This window comes from Fomitiporia mediterranea, assembly GCF_000271605.1.
Source record: "Fomitiporia mediterranea MF3/22 unplaced genomic scaffold FOMMEscaffold_6, whole genome shotgun sequence".
Lineage (NCBI taxonomy): Eukaryota > Fungi > Basidiomycota > Agaricomycetes > Hymenochaetales > Hymenochaetaceae > Fomitiporia > Fomitiporia mediterranea.
The window spans coordinates 935,746-957,005 of NW_006760391.1; the positions used below are offsets into that span (position 1 = coordinate 935,746).

Genomic DNA, 21,260 nt, shown 5'->3' on the forward strand with positions numbered 1-21,260 from the left:
AATAATAATAAATTGAATTAATAAGACTTACTACTACTTTTAAAGCATTTAATGTATAACTCAATGAATATTGCTTATAACTTTACAAAAAGCCTTTGGTATTGTATTTTACTATCTATAGTAGTATCTACAAGTTTTACTGCTAAGAAACAGTTATGGAGGAGATAGAGGGTTGATTGTGCAAAGAATGGAGGATGTGCAAGAAGTGATCCGTACAAAGACAAATGACTGGAAGAGAAGAAAAGGTAAAGAAAGTGAGAAAGTGAAACGAGAGAGTGCAAGGAGTGGAGGAGGTGGAAGGACTGGTTCATGATTGCAAAAGCAAATGACTTGAAAAACGAAAATGCAATAAATGTGAGAAAGTGGAACGAGGGAATGTAAGGAGTCAGGGAGGTGCAAGGAATGGTACATGATTGTAAAGCCGACTGGCTGGAAAAGAAAAAGGCTAGAAAGTGAAACGATCGTGGAGATATACAACCAATATAGGATGAGCCATAGATCTACAACTACACAGCAGTGGGATTAGGAGACAAGCGAAAAGGCGAATAAACATCAACAGCCTTGATGGTAGGGGCTATGGATTGGGGCAGAACTAGAGTGAGCGTCCGAATGTGTGAATGGATCCTCTCCATGGGGGTAGAATACATTCGAGCTGTCGTAGATGTGGGCCTCGTTTTGGTCTTGAGGAAGGGTGATGGATGCGGGATCTACGAGGCTGAGAGACACACGGGAACGAGAGAATGGTGTAGCAATTGATTCGGACTCGTTGTCAGATGTATCCTCAATGGCATCCGGAACAGAGCCCTCTGAGTCTTCCATATCAGAAGCGGAGCAGCAGTCGTGGGAGTCATGTTCAAAGGGATAGGTGAGCGGGGGATATGGTTCAGGATGTGGAACAGTGATGGGATCCGGCATGGCGAGCTCATCGGATAAGGACGTGCGGAGAGACTCGATGTCTGCACGAGGGTGGATATTGAGCTGCTTAGCGGTGGTGTCATCAGTTCTCACTGGCGAGATACGAGCATCATCCTCATCCTCGCTGTCTTCATCGCCAAGATTCTCAAGGAGGGAGTCGAGCCATTGCTCTTCAGACATCTCAGGTGTCCCCACATCGTCTTCGGGGTCTGGAAACGTGTACTTAACACTGTCTAATCTCGAGTTCACCTCGTCTTCAAAAGCGGTGTCGACCTCACTAGATGAGTCCGCGGCGTCTGCCCGCGACGCTGCGTTTTGTGTTGTTAGATCAGAATGTGCCCCTCCGTCATCTCCGGGGTCTGGAAACATGAACTTATCGCAGTCTAAGTTCGAGTCCACCTCGTCTTCCAAATCAATGTCGACCTCACTAGATGTTTCCGCAGCGTCTGCCTGCGACGCTGCGTTTTGCACAGTTAGATCAGATTGTCTATCATGGGCGGTGATAGAGTTTCTAAGTAGCACCAAGCGGCGGAGGCTGAGATTGTCCTTCATCCCGCCAGTGTTCGCTAAACGCAACTTATAGTGGGCAAGGGCAACAAGGTCCAATGTTATGGATGACATTGTGGAGGGAGCAGACTGAGGTAAGAAGCGGGAGGTTGTAAGATGCACGGGAAAAGACGGTGTGATGAATATGTGACAAAAGTGATACAAGTTGTGGCCGGATGGGCAATACTAGAAGTGTATACGGAATACTCGAGCCGGCTCGAGAAGCAACAATCCTGAGTTGGACGTGCCGGCTCTGCAGAAGCTGTTGGTTTTTTAACTGCTAAGCCTCGTCAACTAGGTGACAATGGGCGAGAGGGAGAGGAGAAGAGGTAGGATACAGGCGGAGAACAAGATGACGCTTAAATAACCATGGAGAGTGTGGTCGGGAGAGGTAAGAGGTAAGATTATGTCCACTATACAACTGTACAGGCATGGCATTCGAAATAGTCTTGTTCTCAAGCTCGATAGAATCTAGAACCCTCACATTGCACGGCACTGAACAGACGCATGGTGGTGCCTACTCGCCAATCGGTACGCCGAATTCAACATAGATGGGCCACTTGCGCCTTTGACATATGGATGAGAAACAAGAGAAGAGATAAAGGCAAAGCGCGTTTGTATTTGAAGCAGCATCAGGTTGTATAAAGTCTGAGGTTTCCTGTTGGAAGAAGGAAGTATAGATAAAGGGTAGAGAATAATACAGTTAGTTACTGCTGGGGAGCCATAGAGTTTATACGCTGGAATCGACGATGCTGGGTACCCAGATGGCTAGCCAAAGTCCGAGTCTGCTTTTTTGCGGTTTTCGTGCATGTAGCATAAGTCTTCTTTGGGAGCGTGGTCTCGTAGACACGATCTTGCAGAGCACTCCGAGTATTCCCTGTTGAGTAGGAACAGAACCAGATATTTAGCCTAGCCTGGCATTTCTGAAACTGAAAAAGTTTCGCTTTGAGTAAGAGTCCCGAGTTCTCACGACCTTGTTTTGGATGATCCCTGAATGGTCCCTGATCTACAGGCCACACGGATACAAATCCCTCAATCACAACTTATTACGGACACTAAAATCTGTACCAAATAAAGCCTTGGAGACAACAGAGTACTAAAATATTGCACACATGCTTTGTTTACGGTACAGACGAGGTGGGCAACGGTTTGTTCTTTAGCTGAGGACGTGTATTAAGTGCATAGTTTCATAGGATATAGACTGTGTTCCGCCCTCAAGACTGCCCCCAAAGGCTCTCACCTTGACGGATCATGTTGCATCGGTGTTTACAGATACCCGAAATCCTGATCTCGGATTAATGGCTATCCACGATTCACTCTGGAGAAGCACTGCAAGTCTGTTCTCCCTTATGTATCAGTGACATGCTACAGATGCTACTTGATAGCCTGCAATGCAGAGATATAATTGATGAATAAACATTGTACCAAGTACTTTCTGTGTTACGGTTGACTTTCCTCTCGGGTGACATCTCTTTAACGCTGATGAAAAACTAGCTTTTTGAGTGTCTTTTCTCAAATATATACTTTGATTTTCTTTTCAGACTGTCCTCCACTTTCTTTCTGTTGCTGTTAGCCTGTTACTGCTTGCTCAGCACTATAACTTCCGTTTCCCTTCTACTACCATGCTGATTTTCTCGTTTCTTCTCTTAGCTCAGGTATTGCTGTGGTTGCTGAAAACTGATAATCATGTATACACGCACATATTTTAATTTCTACCCCGCCAGCTTTATCCGACCTCGAAACAAACCAAACAAATAAATGATACACATGCAGATAGAGAAAGAATTCCGTTCTATGTAAGAACTATATTCCATGTTTCCAAAGTACCAAATCATCCTTCTACAACATACAGACGAGCCTAGCCGAGTGAAGCACTAGCAAGGATGGCAATTGCAACGATGAATACACCCAGAAGCATGGTAGTAGCGGATGATAGCAATGCGGAATTACCAAGGGCGCCATTTGATGCACTTCCCCAGCTCGTTGCTCCGAAGCCAGTCCACTTCCCGCCTCCACGCCCGTTCGACGTCGCCAAAATAACTTGAGCAACCGTTGCAGTGTTCGGAGCTCCAGTCTATTCGCATACAGACAGAAAGAAAAATCAAAACACGAAAAGAACCAGTCAGTTAACAAGAAACATCTTTGCAATGGAAAGAATAGGATACGAAAAGGAAGAACATACAGCAGTAGTAGTCGTAGCGAAAGTCTGCGTCGTCTTCGGCGCTGACTCACTCGTTGCATCCGAGTTTAGGAAGACAAGTGCAAGGCCGGGCGCCGGGACGGGTATGGCACAGATGTTGTTTGCTTGGTCGCATGCGTATGTGTAGATAATTTCTTCACCGCGGAGGCGGCCGTCTGATTCGAACGGGCCGCCGAAAGTCTATAACGTAGATACCAGTTTTCAGTTTAATTAATGTTTTGATCCATTAAGATCAGTTGTGTGTGAGAGAGATCGGGTGGATAGAAAGTGAGTAAGAACGTACTTGACCAGCCCACGTAATATTGAACTTTTCGGATACGGAGTCAGACAGCAGATATCTAGAAGGAATATGTAAGTCCACATTTCAAGAATCATATACTTTTCTTCAAAACATCGTAACTCACTTGACCTGAACACTAGCAGGCGTAGCATTCGGCTGCCCAGCCAACTTCCCTCCAACACTAACATACGCCGTATAATTCGACGCACCACTAGTGTCCGTAAGAAAATTCATCAACACCACACGCGCAGGTTCAGAATCCTCGAAAATAACGAATCCGGGAGTGATTTCGGAGTTGTTATTCATGAAGAGGTCTACGACACGTGCGGTACCTGTTGTTCCGAGTGCCTCTGCGACGACGAGTGCAGCGTAGAAGGTTGACCCGGCTGTCCATTGTCGGAAACGAGTTTGGTTGGTTGTGGGTGGCGTGAAGGGCTTTGAAGAGAAACGCAAGTGAAAGTAAATAAAGAAGAAGTTAGCCTTGATATATAAGACTACGGAAACAAATGCCCAGAATACGCACATTATAATAATCGCTTTCCCCACCAACATGGAACAACGCATGAGAAACATTTCCGTATGCGAAAGTGAGCGCATAATCAACCGCCCACAGCGAAGCAGCAAACGAGTCGCTCAAACCGGAATAACCACCGCACGACGCCGTATTCGTCTCGAACAGCAAGAACGGTTTCCCAAGACTCTGCGCAATCGTTGTACTATTTAGATATCCATGGCTTTCTTTCTGGATCATATGATGGTTGAGATATATCGTTGGTAAGAAAATCTGTGGATCGTAATGTGCCGAGCCGTTGCAGTTGTCCGCAGGGTAGCTACACAATAATAAGCATGAATATAAAAATTAATGAGGCTTGTGTATGTAAAAGAAAGTTGAGCAACTTACTGCTGCGCAGAGATATATGCCAAATGATCTTTATAATGATCCAAAAACCCCGTCTCCCAAACCTGCTCCATCGTCCACCCAATAGTATACCCACAACATACACTCGGCGCAAGGAACATCGAATTATTCTTGATATTCGGGTTCTGCACGTAATCATTCAATATCTCACCCCAGTCCGCGTCATATTGCGTAGTGTTATAAGTCGGATCGCGTAGACCGTTTTGGAAGTACAAGTCTGGTTCGTTCCCGAGTTGCAGGCCTATAAGCTTGTCGCCTAGGACTTGTTGACCTAGTTCAGCCATTTCCATTCGAGGACTTTGAGTATCGTTGAATGGTGCACCGAGGAACCATCGGATTGTCGGTAGGAAGCTTGATATATTGGCCATGGTGTAGATCATCGAAGGAGATATGAGAAGTGCGGGTGTGTTAGTCTAGGTAGTTGCCAGTTAGTAATGGTCGATCCCAAGAACGAGTGAGAATTAGGTATGGTACAAGTTACTTACCCTCGAATTATCATCCGCCCCTTTCTCGATCATAGCCCCTTTCTCCAATCCTTGCGGAACGAGAACAGACTGCTCCTGCGTATTCCCACCCACTCGCAAGAAGAGATTTTCCGACCTCGAAATGACAGTAGACATGAAGTTCATAAATATCGGATCTATCTGCGCAGGATTGACACCAACTGCTCATCCCATAGAGCAAAAGTAAGTCACATATAAATTTCAGCCACCAAGTCAACGGCGGTACCGCAGAAAAAAATAACTCACGCAGTCGATTAACAACACTCAACTCCAACGAAAACCCAAAAAAATGTCCCGGAACACCCATCGACAAACCCTCCATATACCCACTATACAACTGTACCGGTATGATATTCTCCACAGTGTTATTCTCATTCTCATTCGTAATAGTCTTGTTAGACTTGTTCTCAGCTCCGATAGTCTTGTTTTCAGGCAAGATAGTCTTGTTCTCAGGTCCAATAGGTTCTAAAACCCTCCCGTCGCATGGTACTGCACCGATACAAGGTGGGGGCTGTTCGCCGATGGGGACGCCAAACTCTGCGTAGATCGTTACTTGTGCTTTTGAGAGGTGGATGAGGAAGGTGAAGGTGGAGAGGAAAGCAAGGAATGTTTTCGAGTGAAGAAGCATCAGGTTGGACAAGACCTAAGAGTCTAAGGTATACAGTCTCCAGAAGGAAAGGGAAGGAAGGAAGACAAAGAGCGGGGGTAGCACAAGTAAAGTTGGGGATCCGTAGAGGTCGACATGGTTTATACGCTGGATATCCAGATAGCTAGCCAAAGTCCGAGTCCGCTTTTTACGGCTTTCGTACATGTAGCACAAGTCTCTCCATCAGCATTTTCTTCTCAGAGCATATTATTGCAGATCGTGTAGATATCTCCAAGTAATTTACGTTGATAAAAAAAAGCCAGAGTCAGTGCCAGATATTTATCATAACTTGACATGATGGTTTCCGAAAAGGCTTCATTCAAGAAATCTATTCATGACCAAAAGAAGTCACATGACCGATTTTCAAGGATCTCACCTTGCTTTCCAATTTTTATTACATTTCCGCAACAGGTATTTACAGCATATTCCGTCCCGCGAAGACGATGGGGTATACAATATTAATATTAACTCTATACATCTAACCTACACTCACAGCCAAGCAAAAGGAGATAAAGAGCGAACGACTATCAAAGTCAGTAGCATCACTGTCCCTTCAGAGTCCACCTGGAAATGAAGAATAAAGTCTCTACAACTCCCCTCTTTCAGCTCTCCTCACTCACTCATATCACCTCCACATAGAACTGACAAACATCGCAATACATCCCAACGCACCAAGCAAAACAGTCGACGAAGCAAGCACCGCCACCGACTTCCGCGCGTCATTCGAGCTTCCCCAACTCGTAGATCCAAGTGAGTTCCATTTACCTCCACCTCGCCCGTTCGAAGTGGCTAATACCACTTGGTCGATCGTTGCTGTATTCGCTGGACCAGTCTAATTAAAAGAAAAAAAATCCATCCAATCAATACAAAGTTATTTTAAAGCAAGACTAGACGAGAATAGGACACGCACCGCCGTAGTAGTAGTCGCAAAAGTCTGCGTCGTAGTAGGCTCCGACTCACTCAACGCATCCGAGTTCAAAAACACAAGCGCAAGACCGGGCGCCGGGACAGGTACAGGACAGACATTATTCGTCTGATCACACGCATAAGTGTAAATTTGTTCAGTCCCAGTTAGGCGGCCGTCAGACGCGAAGGGTCCACCAAAGGTCTATAGAAAATTAGGAGAGCCGTCAAAATCGGTTCTGCTTACGATTGGGTGGGGGTAATGAGGGGCTTGTTGCTTACCTGTCCAGCCCATGTAATATTCCACTTCTCAGCCACAGAGTCAGAAAGCAAGTATCTAAAAATTGGCATCGCACCATCAGCTCAACTCTTCACCCACGGTCTTAAAGCAGGAGCATAACAAACTCACTTGACTTGGACACTCGCAGGAGTAGCATTCGGCTGACCCGTCGAGTTCCCTCCAACACTAATATACGCCGTATAATTCGCCGAACCAGTCGGGTCCGTAATGAAGTTCATCAACACCACACGTGCAGGGTTGCCTTGTTCGTAAACGACATATCCAGGCGTAAGCGCCGCGTTGTTATTGAGGAATAAGTCGACGACTTGTGCGGCCCCGCTCGTCCCGAGGGCTTCGGCCATGACGATCGCGGAGTAGAACGTCGATCCGATCGTCCATTGTCGGAACCGAGTTTGGTTCGTTGCGGGAGGTGTGAATGGCTATAGAAAAAGGAAGCAGCAAATAAGTAAAAGGCCCAAAAAAAACCACCGGGTATCAGCTTGGGCTTGGTGCCTGCGTTGCCTTCAGGCACTAATTGCGGACAACAAATTCCCGGATCCAGAACCCCAAATCCCGGTGTGGAAAGAGTACTTGAGGAAATACGTACGTTGTAGTAGTTACTCTGTCCACCAACATGGAAGAACGAATGCGAAACATTCCCCATCGCCATATTAAACGAATAATCAACCGCCCAAAGCGCAGCAGCGAACGAATCACTCAATCCCGAGAACCCACCACAAGACGCCGTATTCGTCTCAAACAAAAGGAAAGGTTTCCCAAGACCCTGTGCGATAGTCGTACTATTGACGTATGCCTGGTTCTGACCTTGGACTGCATTGTGGTTGAGATAGATAGCAGGGAGCTGCTGATTTGGGTCGTTGTGTACTGATCCGTTACAGTTGTCCGAGGGGTAACTAACGTGAGATATTATATGACATTTAGACGTAAATGCTGCGGAAAGAAATTCGAAGTCCTCACTGTTGTACGGCAATGTATCCAAGGTGATCTTTATACTGGTCCAGGAAACCGGTATTCCAAACTTGTTCGGGTGTCCATCCAATGTTGCCTCCGCAGCACACGCTAGGAGCAATGAACTGTGTCGTGTTTTTAATACTTGGATTCGCCAAAAAGTCGTTCAGCACGGTGCCCCAATCTGAGTTGTACTGGGTTGGGTTGTAGTCTGAACCACGAATGCCGTTTTGGAAGTACAAATCCGGTTCGTTACCGAGTTGAACGCCAATAAGCTTGTCGCCCAATACTTGCTGTGCGAGCTCCGTAATTAACATTCGCGGATTTTGAGTGTCGTTAAATGGCGTGCCGATGAACCACGAAACCGTCGGTAAGAAAGTCGAGATATTCGACATAGTATAGATGAGCGAAGGCGATATGAGAAGTGCCGGTGTACCGGTCTAAGGGTAAACAGAAAGAAAAAAAATGTTAATTTTTCCCATCCGGAAGTCGTAAACACAATAGAAGATACCAACCCTTGAGCTTCCGATAGCACCTTTCTCAATCATAGCACCATCCGGTAATCCATCAGGAATAACAACCGACTGCTCCTGGGAATTACCACCTACTCGCAGGAATAGCTTCTGTGACCTCGAAATAACGGTGGACATAAGGTTCATAAATATCGGGTCTATCAGATCAGGATTACTCCCAACTACGGATAAAAATAGAATTAGTATATTTGAAATTAACCCGCTTTCGGAACAATGCGTAGGAAGGGAAGATAAGGAAGCAATTTGGACGTACGCAGGTGATTCACGACCGACAACTCGAGCGAAAAACCAAAGAAATGCCCAGCAATGCCCATCGAAAGCCCGCTCATCCCTCCACTGAAGAGCTGGACTGATATCGTGTTGGTAATATTTTGATTTTGAGGACCAATTACTTGTAGGACGTTCCCGTCGCATGGTACTGCGCCGATGCAGGGCGTCGGTTGTGCACCAGGCGGCACACCGAACTGAGCGTATATCGTCACTTCAGCGGAGACATTGTGCAAGAAAAGGAGAGCAGCAGAGAACACAGCGGGGAGTGCTCGACGGCCAAACATCAGAGCAGGGAAAGGAGAGCGCTCCTTTCAGACGATGGAAGAAGGAAAGAAGGAAGGAGGTGACGGCGAGCGAGTAACGGTACAAGGGGGCAAAACAGGGCAATACATGAATCGAGCTGTTTGGCTGGAGAGTTTATAATAGAAGCCCGATTCCGCCATCGGGAACAACGCTCTTCTGAGCGGAGTTTGTAAGCTTCCTTTTTCACAACTGATACGACTGATCCCGGAAATCATCCTATCGTGTATGAGAATCCTCTCTGCAGCTTGGGACAACGCTAGATGCCACATTATAGCGAACTTCGAACGCGGTGATCTAAAAATATCGCTTGAGCCACCGTCAAGACAGGACAAGACCATCGAGGACACAACCCAAGGAATACCAAGACCAAACTTTTGCCGTCAGGCCGTCGATCGACGCCATCACAACCGCAAATTTTGGCGGGTCGATTCTCGAACGGGAACCGGATTTCGATAAATCGATCTGATGGGCGCTCGGTTATTCTCCCTGTTCAGGTAAAGGTGTTCATTCAGGGTCTGATATTTCTGGCACACGAATAAACTGAGCCTTGCCTGAATGGTCTATTTTCGGATCCGCAGTATCCATAAATACGATTTGGAGCCGCATGCCAATAGATAGACGTATGAATTCATATCATAGTGGACCTTTTACGCAAACTAAATGTCGGTATTGGGCATGAGAAGCTCATGAGTAGTACGGAACAATGCCATGCCAGATGCGGCCCCGCCCCTTTCGGTCTGGGTGGTATACTGGAATGCAAACAAATATTCGAGCTCATCCAATGCCCCTGCCCCTCATTGCCGATGTTAGTATTATTTATTGTATAGGTATTGTTTCATGAAACAACCATTCCAATCCATCCATGGAGGTGAAATCTATCAAGCAAGCGTTAAATGTGCAAGAGAACCATTGAGAGCCGAACAAGAAAAACAAAAAAATCAGGCCTTATGATTCATGAATCATTGAATGTGCCAACACGACGCAAGCAATAACACAATGACACCATTACACCATTCTAGCCGCTCTACATCCAACCCTGTGGACAGATGACCCGCTCCTGTCAAACTGCATGCACGTTAACATTTGCTTCTCTTTTTTTTGAATATCTCGCCAGAAGTTATGCCTCGTGTGTGAAATGGTATGTAAGTATGAATGATTTGTACTTCTTTTAATTTCAAAATATACCAAGGCGCGTGACGACTTCAAATAGTCACGTGTCATTCATCCTCCAAATAATTCCATCCATCCATCAGTCAGTCAGTCACTGAGTCAGTCAAGCAGAACCTACCTTTCTTCTAAGTTCTATCTCCTCTTTAAGCAACACCACTTAAACTTTCAAATGTCCTCCACTCAACCAACTTCCCACCTCTCAACCCCACTCAAACGACTCGCATTCCACTCAACGACAACATGCGCAGCCCAGGCTAGCGCGTACGGGAAATGTATACTCGCGACGTATACTGACGTTAAGAAGGACGCGTGTAAAGCTGAGTTTGAGCTGTTTGGGAGGTGTTTGAGGGATGTGGTATGTTCTTTCTTTACCTTTTTCTCGATTTGGAGAGAGGTTTTGTTGTGGGTGCTAATGTGTCTTGTATGGATATGCAGATGAAGAGGAAATGGTGAACTCAACCAAAATCCAAATCGTTTATACGTGAGTGATGTTGCATGTCATAGAAAATTAAATATCGCATTCTTACTTATATACGTATCGATACAACTACAGCAGGAGGAGTGTGACACGAGAGCGATGGTAGAAGAAGAAAAAAACAAAATGCGGAAACCAATCAACCAACGAAGGATAGCAAAGCATACCAAACGAGAGGGGATATAATTTATGCAGTAGAACCCATCATGTACAAGACTACTCTCCCTCATCCTCCTCTTCGACAATCGCACCGGGTATCCTCCTTCCTCTCCCTCTCCCATTCGCATTTGCACTTCCACCAGCTACACCATCTCCACTACCCCTACTCGCATTCCCCCTCGGCCTCCTCGCCTCCTGCCTCTCCCTCTCCCTCCTCCTCGCCCTCGCCTGCTGAAGTATCCTCAACGTATGCGCAACCCTCACAGACGTCGTATTCGGTAACGGCAACCTCAAAACACCCAACTCGTCATCTTCCCCATCTAACCCATCCGTGCGGGGTGGAGGTGTAGGAACAGGCGAGGTTAGTCGGTGGATGATATGTCGTAATGAAAGGTTGATTATGGGTATCGAGGGTGGTACTGGATCCATAGATGCTTTCGTTGACGATTCAAAGGATGGAGAAGATGACGAGGGGATTGGTGGACGAGTTGGTGGGTATGTCATCGATGCGTCTGCACTGACAACCGCCGAAGAGTACGGTAAGAACGCCGCTGTTTCTGAAGTCCTCGGTTCCGGGAGGATAATCGGTGAAGGCGGCGCGGAGGAATCCGTCGCAGCAGGGAACAAGGGGTCCACAACGTCAGCTGGCATCGCGAGCGCGAGTGACGTCTCGTATGCAATCGTAGTAAGGATTGCTTGGAGGAACATAATCGTAGCGTCGAGTAATAATAGTTGGGTTTTAGACGGTCTTCGTCCTGTATCGAGTATAAAATAGCAAATAAAATAAGTCAACAACCTCCAAGCAGTCCAAAAACGTACCCAAAGCCAAACTCGTAGAGCAGAAACGAAACAACTCACCCATCCCAACGAAATCAAGCACGATCCCCTTCCCTCCCTCTCCTTCAGCAATCGACGCATGCGCCCATACCCCACCAACATTAACCAACAACACAAGCGCAAGCCAAAACGCCAACGGCCTCCTCCCATCCAACTCACGCACCCTCGCGAACTGGAATTGTGTCGTACATCGACAGAGGAGGACGAGTACGCTTGGCGCGAGGAGGAAGGAGAGGGCGTGGAGTTCGTAGAGGAGTGCGTCAAGCTGTGTACGTATATATATGTAGGTGCGATGAGACGAGATGAGAATTTCGGTATAGTGAGGAGAGGTTGGGTGCGTGGTTTGAGATGGTGTCGTGTCGGTCGTGTGCGACGTTATAATATTGAACCCGTGAAAATCACGACGTTCCGTATACGCAAGCGGAACGTGTACCATCACAAGTACACCACATCCACGTCATCGTCAACAGGTACATATAAAACAATCGAAAGGAAGGAAGACACAATCAGCACCTCTATACTCAACACGAGTAGTAACTGTCCAACGCACCGAGTAAATGATGTGCTTCCTCTGAGCATGGTACCGAATCGGCATATCATGCGATGACAGCAGCCCTATCTCCAGTTATTTCTGCACACCAATTGTGCAAGTGACAGGTAATGAAGTAAGAGCCAATCTAGACAAGCTTGAGCTGCTCACACCGAGCCAGCGCTGGTGAGCATGAGGCAGACACAGACGAATTTGCAAGCACACATCAAGCCTATTGCCTAATCAAGGCGAAATGATCGGCACAACTTGCATTTGACAAATTTACATTTACTCATTAGAAACATCATTCATAATTCATCGAGGTCGAGGAATACTAGATACAAATGGTATCGTATCGATCGTCAAGAAATTAAGAAAGTCAAAGTCCAAGAGAGAACAACAGCGAGTCAACAAACCAATAAAGGTATGACCAAGTACAAGTGCTAAAATAGAAAAAGGTCCATCGATTGATAAATAAACCCTCAGCCGGCCAAACGTCCTCGGGTCAGGATGATGGTCAATCATCGTTCCATCAATTATTCATATGAGGGAGGTGGGGAGTGTGGAATTGCAGGAGCCACAGCAGGGGCAGCACCCGGTGGCAATGGTGAAACAGACCGGCTCGGTCTTCTCTCCTGTTGCTGGGATTCCTCCTCCGCATTCTCACTCAGACTCGTAAGCTGCCTCTCTGCCTGCTGTCTGTGACGTGCCACCGAATGTTCATCCACACTACTCTCCGTTTGTTCATGCGTCACCGTAGTAGATGGCGAGTGTGCCCGCGGGTGTGCATCGTATGCTGCGTATGGGTCAAACGGCGTCACCTGCGGTGCATTAAGTAGACCTTCTTTATCGTTCTCGAGGTCTGAGCTCGCACGACTGAGTGCCGAATAGTGCTTGTTGTGCATTGGCGAAACACCATCAACGGACGAGAACCGAGCATGGAAAGCATCGTATGCACTTTGTCTCTGTTTTATGCGTGATTCCCGGCCTTCACGCTTCTCGTACCGAACCTGGTTAGCGTAACGAGTAACAACAATTGTACAATCTATTAAATTCATAGTCAGCTATTGCTTTGCATTAAATGACAGAAATGAAAGACTTACAAGCTTCGACAGCCAATACTAGAAGCGAAATGCCCCAATATACGCCCTTCGTGATATTCAGCAAGCCCTTGCATTGATCTTGCGTCTGTTGATTGCGTATGCCTTCCTGACACAGCTTTACGATATCTTGATTTGCGGCGTGCGTAACCATCCACAAGAAGTATATCGCAACGCCAAGATTGATAAGGAAATGCACGTAAAGGAAAGAGACGAAGATTACGACAAAGGATTGCTTCCGTGCGAGAGTGCCGATGAATCTGGGATCAGTGCGTCAATATACGTTTGGAACTTGCAACAGATAGAAATAAGAAAGAGAAAAGGGAAAGATTATGGTATATAATTGGAGTCTCCCCACGATCCACCGCAAATAGGAAAAATCGTCAGTCGTCACGCAGCACAGCGTTCAGTGCTGCGGCATTGACACACACGTCAAAGAACGAGTTGATACTCGGTGAGAAAGACAATAGTGATTGTCTCCTCGCTGACCGATCCCAAGAATTTGCCCTGCACATCTCAAGGGCAAGTACCTCATCTCAGATGCAAAATCAAGACAGACTCGCCACAAGTCCGTCATTGACTCATTTGGCGATGGACAGAGCCAGGCTAATGTGTTGGGGGAAAGGACTCACCCTAGCACCGACGCTAAGAACAAGAAGGTCTCAAGGAGCCCCGCCACAATGAACGCCGCCTTCTCCTTCCCAGACATGAAGTAATTTGCTGTTTAACACCAGATCAAAGGCGGAGCATAGTGTACATCAATACACCAACTTCCACTTGATCGGGTAAAGGGCAAGACTTACTAGCTACTTCAAACCATAGTATGACCATGAGAAGTCCAGAGAGGAGAAGGGTGAGCAGAGCCAAGAGAGCTGCACCAAGTCGTGCAGGTAGGCAGCAGCAGAACCGCTGGCGCCTAAAGACCCAATCCGTGACACAGTTGCCCATTGCCACGATCCTTCCCTCTCAGTGATGCAAAGTCAAACGCTAGATATAAGAGCACACAAAGACAAGAGCACAAGCGTCCAGAGACTATGATGAACGTTGAAAAGAAGGACCGAGAGTGTGAGTGCGGCGCCCTAGCGGCGGGAAAGGAGGCGATGAGTCGACGGTGACTATGATAATAGGACGGCTGTCTGCCACATTGCGACGAACATGAATTAGGAATAAAAATAAATATCAGCGGACGCCGCGTTCCAGTGATGGTGAGAAAAACAGCTCAACCCTAATTTGGAAGGTGTGGACAAACCGGTAAAATGCAGATCACAGTGGATCGCCTCGACACGACACAATTTTCATAATGTTCATTGCACAGGTGCGCCTCCAAGGACCAATGTCGGAATATTCGTCAAAATCGTAGTACTGCGCGTCAGAGCACTCGAGAGGGTATCTATCCCATTGACCCCTTCATCGACTTCAGCTGGACCGGTGTCCCCGTTCCCGTGACGAATCCGTCTGCTGCCGTGATTCCATCTTCTGGAACCGAGCTCACTACGCATTCATCAAGCGAGCATCAGTCCACAACTGAGGCTTATAAAGCGATGCGTGATGTGGACGATATGGAAGTCGACCCAAGCCAATACGTTAACACAGGATGCATGCCGAACTCATGCCACAGGGAAATTGTGTAAGGTCTCGAGTCGACATTTACCCAGTATATTATGTAAGAATCACGTGTTTTTTGTTCCGCTAATGAACTAATTGCATTCAATTTCGCCAAAAGCCATAAGAGCAATAGAAATGCTCCAAACCTTGGTTTCACAGCTTAGGGCACAGTCAAGATGAAGAGAGAGATGTCGTCTTTTCAAAATGCACGAGTTACACTTACCTGTGTTGCTCGGGCAATGCGGATCAATATGTGCGACCACATCGGAGCGTGCACCTTGGATCTATTCAAAAGGAGGTACCAAAGCGGCACAGCATGCAGATTTAACATACGTAAGCCGGTGCAATTATTGTCTTGGCATTAATGTTAGTGCTTCAAATGCGCGAATGCGCGTAATCATAATGTTGCGGCATGATACAATGCCCTCGGTGCCGAATCGTCGGTACTACCTCAGGCAACAAACGAGACCAGCTTGCTGTTGAGAAGATTGCACTAATACGTATCATGGACCAAGCTAGCAGAAGGCATGATGCTAGATTTTCTTTTTGATATAGTCATCATGGTAGCAACTGGTCTTTCGTCGTTGTCTTGTCCATCTCCAAATGGTTATGTGGAACGCAAACGGCCGATCTGGAGTTACACTTGGCGTCAGCATAGGCGAATCAGCGCTGGCCGACCGCACTGACCGGCGTCTCGTCACGGCAGGCCTTGCCGCCTTATATGTTCAGGGACCGAGCTGAGACGCAGGACGATGACCCAACTGCGTAAAGAGCGTAACTCAAATAATCATTTCGGCCTTTGACAAACATTCCTTTTTCATTCACCCTCACTACTACTCCTTTCTGAGCCTCTATCCCATTCGCTCGTGTCGGACGGTAAGGGACAATATGCTCGCCGTCTCGCTCCAACGAAAACACTACATCCGTATCGGCGCGTTCCTCCTCGTGCTGATCCTCTTCTGGCACCGTATATCTGTCGGCTTTACACTAGCATACACGTATTTTGCCTTCACCTTCCTTCCGACAGCTGTGCTTGGCAATGGCGATGGGTGGGACCTCGAAAATCTCATCCCTCCTCCGGATGCACCAGAACTCGTTCCGCGTATTATCCACCAGGCACGTCTCGGAGACCTAGAAATGAAAGACACTTGGCGCGAAGCGAATCAAAGTTGCGCATCGTTAAACCCCGCGCCAGAGTGGCGATTCGAGCTATGGGACACCCCACGCGCGAACGCTTTTGTCGAAGAGAACTACCCAGAGCTGCTGGACATGTATCTGGGCTACGGTCAAGGTCCGTATCTTTATCCTCATTTCACCAGACCAAAAAATTTGAAGTGCTGATAATTTACTTTGCCACAGAGATCCAACGTTCCAACGTCATTCGCTACCTCATTCTCTACAAAATGGGCGGCATCTACCTCGATCTCGACATAAAATGTAAAGTCCCACTCGATTTCTTCACTACCGTTGACTGGGTCTCGCCTCCCGGCGTGCCGACTGGCATCAACAACGCGTTCATGGCCGCTGCGCCGGGTCACCCGTTCCTCAAACATGCTATTGATAACTTACAACGCTTTGACCTGAATTGGATTTCACTGTATGCAACTGATATGTAAGTCTTTCAATTTAAATTCTATAACAAATCAGAAGCAATGCGTATTATTCGAGGGAGGCTGTCCCGTGGATGCCAACTCCGTTTGGTGTAATCCAAAAAGACTGCGCTCGGCGCCGTTGGGGCCGAACGTTAAGTTACGGTCAAGGGACGGATGATGATGGTAGATTAGCTGGAGCAGGGGTCAAGTCCATGCCGAACTAAAAATGCTTTAAATTTAATTCCTTGCCGAGCATTCGGAACCGCCTTCTCCGAGCGCCTGTTTTGGTTTTACAAAAATAGCTCATGTGCCTTATTCCTTCCTTTTTCCCAGGTTCTCGGCTGGATGTCATTACATTTCGACGATGCACGCGACGTATGCAAAGCACAGCACACTGCGGGTTTTGCCGCGGGAGTACAAGCTTGGAGGAGTTTCGTCGACTCCGATCTTTGACCATCTTGGAGCGGCAAGCTGGCATCGCGGCGATGCAAGTGCGATCAAAGCGCTTGGTGTTGTCGTCCAATGGTTACTCGTGCCGTGGAAAATTATTACGATCACGGTAGCGAGTGTTGTTGGAAGTGTGTGGTTGTGTCGAAGGAGAGCACGTAGAGCGGAAAAGATACGTGCTGAGGATGTGGAGCTGTTTGATGTCGAGCACGAATTGCTGCGGGGCGGCGCGCATCCTGAGACGGAGCGTAGGGCTTTGCTGGTGCACGTCTGGCGCGACTCCATGTCTGACGAGGAAGCTACATTCCGTTCGGCGTCACCAGGTTCACAATCTTCGCGTATCAGCTCGTCTGAGAGTACGTTACAAGCTGACGAGGACAACGAATATGAACGAGATGGCCTAAAAGACCATAAGTTCTCATGAACCCACTCTACTTCAAAACAGTTGCCCAATTCCGGTCAACATTGTTTCGAGTGTGGCTCGTATTGGCTTACTTATTTTCACTAATACGCTCTGTTTTCATCTCATCTTATCTCATCTCATCTATTTCTGAATACGGTATTTAGACTGTACTCGTACTTGTACCATACATGACTATACCGCACGGCCTTACAAGTTCCTTGTTTATGACCTGCTCTTGTATTGGTTATAATAATTATTGTAACGTATCTGTCCTCAGGCTTGGAAAGTGCATTGAGCAAAACTGGATCAGCACTCGAGGCAACGAGCCATGTATACTGATAAGTGCTCATTCAACGAGTGAGAGAACATTATGCATGTGTGCATCACTTATGCTGTAAAAATACGTCTCAACACACCAAATCCAACGCATCATCATGCAGGACTTCTAAAGAGATTACAATTCTATTTTCAATGCATAATGCAGATATACTATACAGTGGAATGTATCATAATACCGTGACATAATTCCAGGGAAGATCGTTTTCTAATTCACCATGAGATTTATTGATTATCACATTGTATATTATGATATATTCTACAGTATAGTGACTAGCACGATTATTATGATGTACATGCATGGGCGTGTAGGCTGTGGATAAGTAATCAAGCATAGCAGAGTAAGGACAATGTAAATACGCAGCTACACTATCAGAATAATCAGATATTGTATTGACTCTACTGACTCAGTACTGAGTGCTACTGGCTAAGTCTCTCGGTGCAATATGGAAAGAGGCTGTAAAGCCGAGGAAGTACAGTCATCTTCTCGTTCAAGGTCTGAATGAACTTAGCAATGTGGTATGGAATAGTCCACTTTCCCAGTATTGCCTGACGGATTCCCGTGGCCTGAAAGACTTGGAGCGGAAGCTTTATGATATGCAGAGCCTTGGCCCTCGACTTCCTAGAACTTGACAGAACTGTCGTTGTCTGCTTCCCGGAAGTCAATTTATGCAGTCCCGAGAGGGACCGGTGCTTAACACTCGATGAAGCACTTTATTCACATTGTTCGTATCGCATGAGTAGCTTATCATTCCAATCCGAGAAAGAAAGAACGAATTGGTATCGGAACTCCTTGGCTTCAGTAGAACCTACTTGATATGTATCACAATACGGGAGAAATGTTACGCCGTTGTGGCACATCTACGAGAAGTTATATCACTTTGAAGATCCATCGGAACATGAGCAACAAAATTAGTGGGAAAGATGTACCCTATGGAAGCTTTAAAGCAAACACCACACCGCGGGTTGACACCAGTAACGTTGATACGTCCCTTTGAGGCGAGAATTGCTCATAACGAGGCATTGATAGAATATATGCTGTGGTTACAAGTGGCTGTTTATGGGAGGAAATCATGAGTGTCACTGAGTAAGAAGCGATCTGGCTACCCGACTCGGATCTCAATAGGGTCAACTCTTCTCACAACTTCGACTCTCCCTATCTCTTACACTGATGAGCTGGTAAACTTTGACCTGAAAAATACAACGGAAAACTCGTCGGAACTGAAGCCTGAGAATTATTACTCAAATTTGGCTTGAAGCATTAGCTGGACGTTCAATCGGAGTACAGATTTTCCGCTTGACCGACGTCTCGCAGGACTACGCTGGTCGTCTGGAGCTCTCGTACTGCAGCATACGGTTCAACATTTTTGCACCATCTTGAGAACGGTCCTGCGAGCAAACCTATCTCGTGCAATTGTGCTCACGGTGGATATCTCTCAAACTCATTGCTTGCCCGTCTAACCCGTCCAAATCGCGCGTGATAGCGTCATCCGTCGTGCTTCTCGTGACTCGATCTGCATATAAAGCTCTCTGCTAGTCCTATAACTTTCAACAACATCAATCGTCCTCAACTACACCCTCGTAGTACATTCGCATACTATCGATCTAGTATCACCTATAGTCATGTCTCCTTCCGCAGTCTCCAAGCACGACTTCACTAGTGTCCCTATCCTCGACTATACTCTCCTCTCAACTCCGGAAGGGCGCAAGTCCTTTATCGACCAGCTCCGACATGCTCTCATCTTCGTCGGATTCTTCTACCTCCAGCATCCACCTGTCCCTCAGACGCTTGTCCAGTCACTGATCGACTATATTCCGAAGCTCTTTGAGCTTCCGCAAGATAAGAAGGACCGTATACGCATGGCGAACTCGCCACGCTTCCTCGGCTACTCGCGTTTTGGTGCCGAACTGACACGCGGTGCGACTGACCAGCGTGAACAGTACGATTTCGCGACCGAATACAAGGGCCAAGGCGACAAAGAGGACGAACCTGAGTACACCAAGTTACAGGGCGAACCTCAGGTCGGTTGACTATATGCGCATATAAATTTGCGGACTAATGCATCATCTTGTTATAGTGGCCAGACGAAAAAGACATACCAGGATTCAAAGCTACCATCACAGAATATTACTCCCGTCTCGCAGACCTAAGCTATGAGCTTACATGTCTCCTATCCGAAGCGCTCGGTCTTCCTCCAGACGGTCTCTCCGCATTCTTCGAGGACCGCGAGCAAATCCAGCACCGCGGCAAAATCGTGAAGTACCCGTCGCCCAAATCCGAGAACGACTCTTCTCAAGGTGTCGGTCCACACTTCGACGCAGGATTCCTCACGCTGCTACTTCAGGCGTCTCCACACCGTGGCTTGCAGGTCCAATCGCTTTCCGGAGCTTGGATCGACGCGCCTCCACTCCCCGATACTCTCGTCATTAACTTCGGGAAGGGATTGGAAGCGGTGACTCGCGGACTTGCGCGTGCGACGAGTCATCGTGTTTTGAGCCCTGCTGTTGGCTCGACACCGCGCTACTCCGTTCCGTTCTTCCAAAGGATTACCCAGAAAGTCGTACTCGCGGAACATATCCCAGAGTGTAAGTCTTCTTTGCTCATTATAACCGGCCTCTTGTCTTTAAGACCTCAAACTAACTAACATATAATCTGTGTAGTCTCACCTGAGATCATGAAACTGAAAGAAGAACGCGGCGAGACCGGCTTAACAGATTGTAAGCCTGACGTCATCTCTAATCGTACAGCCTTTAAAACTCAACTTTATCCCCTCTAGCCGTAAATTACGCAGAGTACGAAACGCTTCCTTCAGGCCAGGTTGAACTTATAGGCAGAGTCAAGTTCGTTCCTCTCTTTTCGGCAGCGCTTGTCAACCTCTTATTGATTCACATCTTCTGTAATTACCCTACACTATAGGAGTCATCCAGACGTTGCAGAGCGTCACTATCCAAATCTCTTCCAGCAGTTCTTCCCGCAGGGTATCCCGAAACAAGTGAATGTTTATTAATATTAAGACTACTGCTCTCTCTTCCTCTTCCTCCTCTTTACTTTTTTGCCATGATATTTCTATTTGTCTTTGTATCCTTGAGCAGGGTCCAACCTTGCCTTGCCTTCGTTTCCTAAAGTCGGTTTATACCTCCTTTATAACCTCTTTCTCGTCTCTCCTAGATGAGGATAAAATACTTACAAAGAAACTAAGCTTTGTACATATGTATGATCGCCCTGTATACATATGCTATGGAAAGGAAATAATGAATTGCTTTCGTGGGATTCTTATACCGTCAGAATAAATATTGACATACAAGTCTTGCTCAGGATCACAGCGAGTCGGTCGGATAG

General features: G+C 46.9%; 8 protein-coding genes across 8 annotated transcripts; 3 read left to right on the plus strand and 5 right to left on the minus strand.

Moving 5' to 3' along the window:
• Nucleotides 1-552: 552 nt before the first annotated feature.
• On the minus strand, nucleotides 553-1,536 carry FOMMEDRAFT_156012 (uncharacterized protein; the record flags this gene model as incomplete). The annotated part of the gene is made up of 1 exon (XM_007266331.1): nucleotides 553-1,536. The coding sequence occupies one exon, from the start codon at nucleotides 1,534-1,536 to the stop codon at nucleotides 553-555; it is 984 nt and encodes a 327-aa protein (XP_007266393.1).
• Nucleotides 1,537-3,319: 1,783 nt separating this feature from the next.
• Nucleotides 3,320-5,991, minus strand: FOMMEDRAFT_156013 (uncharacterized protein; the record flags this gene model as incomplete). The annotated part of the gene is made up of 8 exons (XM_007266332.1): nucleotides 3,320-3,535; nucleotides 3,644-3,841; nucleotides 3,945-3,999; nucleotides 4,066-4,376; nucleotides 4,465-4,771; nucleotides 4,843-5,273; nucleotides 5,346-5,527; nucleotides 5,610-5,991. 8 exons carry the CDS (start codon nucleotides 5,989-5,991, stop codon nucleotides 3,320-3,322), a joined length of 2,082 nt encoding a protein of 693 aa, XP_007266394.1.
• Nucleotides 5,992-6,634: 643 nt separating this feature from the next.
• On the minus strand, nucleotides 6,635-9,248 carry FOMMEDRAFT_156014 (uncharacterized protein; the record flags this gene model as incomplete). Its single annotated transcript, XM_007266333.1, has 8 exons — nucleotides 6,635-6,841; nucleotides 6,920-7,117; nucleotides 7,195-7,249; nucleotides 7,322-7,632; nucleotides 7,800-8,106; nucleotides 8,171-8,601; nucleotides 8,677-8,855; nucleotides 8,948-9,248. The coding sequence occupies 8 exons, from the start codon at nucleotides 9,246-9,248 to the stop codon at nucleotides 6,635-6,637; spliced, it is 1,989 nt and encodes a 662-aa protein (XP_007266395.1).
• A 34-nt stretch (nucleotides 9,249-9,282) lies between these two features.
• On the plus strand, nucleotides 9,283-9,723 carry FOMMEDRAFT_156015 (uncharacterized protein; the record flags this gene model as incomplete). Its single annotated transcript, XM_007266334.1, has 3 exons — nucleotides 9,283-9,327; nucleotides 9,391-9,436; nucleotides 9,512-9,723. 3 exons carry the CDS (start codon nucleotides 9,283-9,285, stop codon nucleotides 9,721-9,723), a joined length of 303 nt encoding a protein of 100 aa, XP_007266396.1.
• An 821-nt stretch (nucleotides 9,724-10,544) lies between these two features.
• On the minus strand, nucleotides 10,545-12,588 carry FOMMEDRAFT_19965 (uncharacterized protein). Its single transcript, XM_007266335.1, has 5 exons — nucleotides 12,459-12,588; nucleotides 11,930-12,173; nucleotides 10,991-11,826; nucleotides 10,873-10,918; nucleotides 10,545-10,792 (listed from the first exon to the last, which is right to left on the minus strand). The coding sequence occupies exons 1-3, from the start codon at nucleotides 12,501-12,503 to the stop codon at nucleotides 11,129-11,131; spliced, it is 987 nt and encodes a 328-aa protein (XP_007266397.1). The 5' UTR covers nucleotides 12,504-12,588; the 3' UTR covers nucleotides 10,545-10,792; nucleotides 10,873-10,918; nucleotides 10,991-11,128.
• Nucleotides 12,589-12,739: 151 nt separating this feature from the next.
• On the minus strand, nucleotides 12,740-14,617 carry FOMMEDRAFT_140590 (uncharacterized protein). The gene is made up of 4 exons (XM_007266336.1): nucleotides 14,341-14,617; nucleotides 14,170-14,257; nucleotides 13,541-13,797; nucleotides 12,740-13,482 (listed from the first exon to the last, which is right to left on the minus strand). Exons 1-4 carry the CDS (start codon nucleotides 14,483-14,485, stop codon nucleotides 12,974-12,976), a joined length of 999 nt encoding a protein of 332 aa, XP_007266398.1. The 5' UTR covers nucleotides 14,486-14,617; the 3' UTR covers nucleotides 12,740-12,973.
• Nucleotides 14,618-15,981: 1,364 nt separating this feature from the next.
• FOMMEDRAFT_140591 (uncharacterized protein) lies at nucleotides 15,982-17,826 on the plus strand. Its single transcript, XM_007266337.1, has 3 exons — nucleotides 15,982-16,433; nucleotides 16,502-16,754; nucleotides 17,068-17,826. Exons 1-3 carry the CDS (start codon nucleotides 16,031-16,033, stop codon nucleotides 17,603-17,605), a joined length of 1,194 nt encoding a protein of 397 aa, XP_007266399.1. The 5' UTR covers nucleotides 15,982-16,030; the 3' UTR covers nucleotides 17,606-17,826.
• A 1,297-nt stretch (nucleotides 17,827-19,123) lies between these two features.
• Nucleotides 19,124-21,141, plus strand: FOMMEDRAFT_122703 (iron/ascorbate oxidoreductase). The gene is made up of 5 exons (XM_007266338.1): nucleotides 19,124-19,942; nucleotides 19,999-20,506; nucleotides 20,582-20,638; nucleotides 20,698-20,761; nucleotides 20,838-21,141. Exons 1-5 carry the CDS (start codon nucleotides 19,544-19,546, stop codon nucleotides 20,926-20,928), a joined length of 1,119 nt encoding a protein of 372 aa, XP_007266400.1. The 5' UTR covers nucleotides 19,124-19,543; the 3' UTR covers nucleotides 20,929-21,141.
• Nucleotides 21,142-21,260: the final 119 nt, after the last annotated feature.

Coding starts and splice junctions, on each gene's coding strand:
- FOMMEDRAFT_122703 (XM_007266338.1), top strand. CDS start 19,544: ATGTCTCCTTCCGCAGTCTCCAAGCACGACTTCACTAGTGTCCCTATC. Junction 19,943..19,998: donor AGTTACAGGGCGAACCTCAG/GTCGGTTGACTA, acceptor ATCTTGTTATAG/TGGCCAGACGAAAAAGACAT. Junction 20,507..20,581: donor CGCGGAACATATCCCAGAGT/GTAAGTCTTCTT, acceptor TAATCTGTGTAG/TCTCACCTGAGATCATGAAA.
- FOMMEDRAFT_140591 (XM_007266337.1), top strand. CDS start 16,031: ATGCTCGCCGTCTCGCTCCAACGAAAACACTACATCCGTATCGGCGCG. Junction 16,434..16,501: donor GTATCTGGGCTACGGTCAAG/GTCCGTATCTTT, acceptor ACTTTGCCACAG/AGATCCAACGTTCCAACGTC. Junction 16,755..17,067: donor TCACTGTATGCAACTGATAT/GTAAGTCTTTCA, acceptor CCTTTTTCCCAG/GTTCTCGGCTGGATGTCATT.
- FOMMEDRAFT_19965 (XM_007266335.1), bottom strand. CDS start 12,503: ATGCCGATTCGGTACCATGCTCAGAGGAAGCACATCATTTACTCG. Junction 12,174..12,458: donor GGAAGCACATCATTTACTCG/GTGCGTTGGACA, acceptor ATACGTACACAG/CTTGACGCACTCCTCTACGA. Junction 11,827..11,929: donor GCTTGATTTCGTTGGGATGG/GTGAGTTGTTTC, acceptor TACTCGATACAG/GACGAAGACCGTCTAAAACC.
- FOMMEDRAFT_140590 (XM_007266336.1), bottom strand. CDS start 14,485: ATGGGCAACTGTGTCACGGATTGGGTCTTTAGGCGCCAGCGGTTCTGC. Junction 14,258..14,340: donor ACTATGGTTTGAAGTAGCTA/GTAAGTCTTGCC, acceptor GGTGTTAAACAG/CAAATTACTTCATGTCTGGG. Junction 13,798..14,169: donor TTCTTAGCGTCGGTGCTAGG/GTGAGTCCTTTC, acceptor CACTGATCCCAG/ATTCATCGGCACTCTCGCAC.